This window comes from Penaeus monodon, chromosome 33 (genome assembly GCF_015228065.2).
Source record: "Penaeus monodon isolate SGIC_2016 chromosome 33, NSTDA_Pmon_1, whole genome shotgun sequence".
NCBI classification, from domain to species: domain Eukaryota; kingdom Metazoa; phylum Arthropoda; class Malacostraca; order Decapoda; family Penaeidae; genus Penaeus; species Penaeus monodon.
The window spans coordinates 16990447-16992362 of record NC_051418.1 but is presented as its reverse complement, the minus strand read 5'-3'; the positions used below and the strand labels follow the sequence as shown (position 1 = coordinate 16992362).

General features: G+C 47.4%; 1 protein-coding gene across 1 annotated transcript in view; it reads right to left on the bottom strand.

Annotated features, from left to right (window-relative positions):
- LOC119594107 (sialin-like) overlaps positions 1–1916 on the bottom strand; it is a gene marked incomplete in the record, with an annotated part of 175421 nt that overhangs the window by 171116 nt on the left and 2389 nt on the right. Inside the window, 1 exon segment of the mRNA XM_037943164.1 lies at positions 1872–1908. Coding sequence (XP_037799092.1) covers positions 1872–1908 — 37 coding nt within the window.

The following is a 1916-nucleotide window of genomic DNA, read 5'->3' as shown; positions in this document are numbered from 1 at the left end:
GACAGTAGAGTACATGTTCCAGGCACCCATACTCACACTTTTGACATTGAAGTGCTGGATATTGGCGAGGTAGGTGGGCATCTCCGTCAAGAGGGTGTAGAAGCCGAAATTCCCGCCGAAGGCCATGATGGCGCTGGACCACATTGGCGGCGACGTCAGCACCGCTTTCCAGGGAATCGGCACTCTCTGAAATGCGTCGTTTTATCAGCTCGATAAAGAATTCGAATGATTTCTCATGTCTCTTAGTTTTAGGCGACGATGATATTTCATCTGGTGGATATTCGGATCGCGTTAAAAGTATTGAAGCATCAGCAAAACATGAAAATAGTGATCTTCGGGGAAATTGAATAGCTTTGGGAAGCCAAGTTACCTCCACGCCTTTCACGGTGTCCTGCTGCCCTGGATATAATCAAGTTCATATTTAGAGATCCTGGGTGTCCTTCGGGTCGGTCGTGAATGAGGAGGAACCAAGGAACCCCCCACGCTAAGCCCACACCCCCGAAGACGTAGAAGACCGAGGGCCAACCCCCCAGGAACCCCGAGTTACACAGCCAGCCGCTCAAGGTTAGGCCAATGATGGTACCGAACTGCATTCCTGAGGTGGATTTTTATTTTACTATCTTTATGCCTGTCTTTTAATTTGGGTTTGAAATTGTTTAAATCCCAAATATTGTGTTTTGATTAGTAAAAGCTACTGTACGGAGCAATGATAAATAATATCTTAATGCCTCTGAATGGGTTCGGATTATGCAAAAATCATAACATAACTATCAAATAATTGAACAGAATAATTTTGTGTGTGCATTCCCCATTGATGTAAGTATCAGATACACATTATTTTGGATTGCGAACGAAGTAAATAATGATAAACATATTTAATATTTGATATTTAAACTCGTTAAACATGTCTACCTATATAATATTTCTTCATCGTTACATAAAGCAAACTGTACACACACGAGGAAGATATATTTTCATTCTTACAAGGACTATATAACGAAACGAAAGAACTCGCCTCCATAAACGAAAGAACCGAGTTTGGCTCTTTCTTCAGGGGGAAACCAGGTTGCCATCAAGGAATTTAGAGCCGGATATGTAAATCCCTTTGAAAGATTAGAAAAAGAATAAGGAGGTTAGATGTAAAACTGGTGTTAAACTTAGAAATGACAAGACTAGAAATGGTTCAAGCTTGAATCTGGCATCTTGTCAATTTTTGGAAATTAAGCAATCAGATATCGATGTCTTTCCTTCACCCCTACCTTCCTGTTGCTCCCGTTTTCTCTCTTCCTTTTACCCCCTCCCCCTCTGCAAAAGCAAGAGTCACTATTTACCTGCGAAACCCCAGTCAGGACTCTCGAAGCCACGAAGAGTCCTGTCGAAATCCTCGCACACAGAGGCGAGAGGAGGGCGAGGACCGAGGCCACGCCCGAACCGAGGCCGAAGACCAGCCTCCCTCCGAAGTACTCCGCCAGGCGCCCCCGAGGAAGTTGGTGGCCGTGTACCCGTAGAAGAAGGCGCGAGGATCAGGCCCTGCGTCTCCTCGTTCCAGGCGAACTCCCCCTCCTGAGGCGCGGGCGGGTCAGGGTCAGGGGACTTACAGTTGGGTTAGGGAAGTCGTTGATGGTGAGGGGTGTACACACGCGCACAACACACATAGTCATAACAAACTTAATGATACGGCCGAATGACTTCTCCCACGAACGAACACTCACCACATGGTTCCCTCCCGAGTCTGTGCCATTATCTCTGACAGACACACATCCTGGAGGCGTTGGTCGTGGCGTTGACCTCGCTCGTGCCCGCCATGGCCACGATGGCGATGGAGAGGTTCACGCGCAGCGAATACTCGACGGCGAGACCCAGAACCCAACAGAGCCAGGGTGTAGCGGGCGGCCCAACAGTCCCCTTCTAATTAC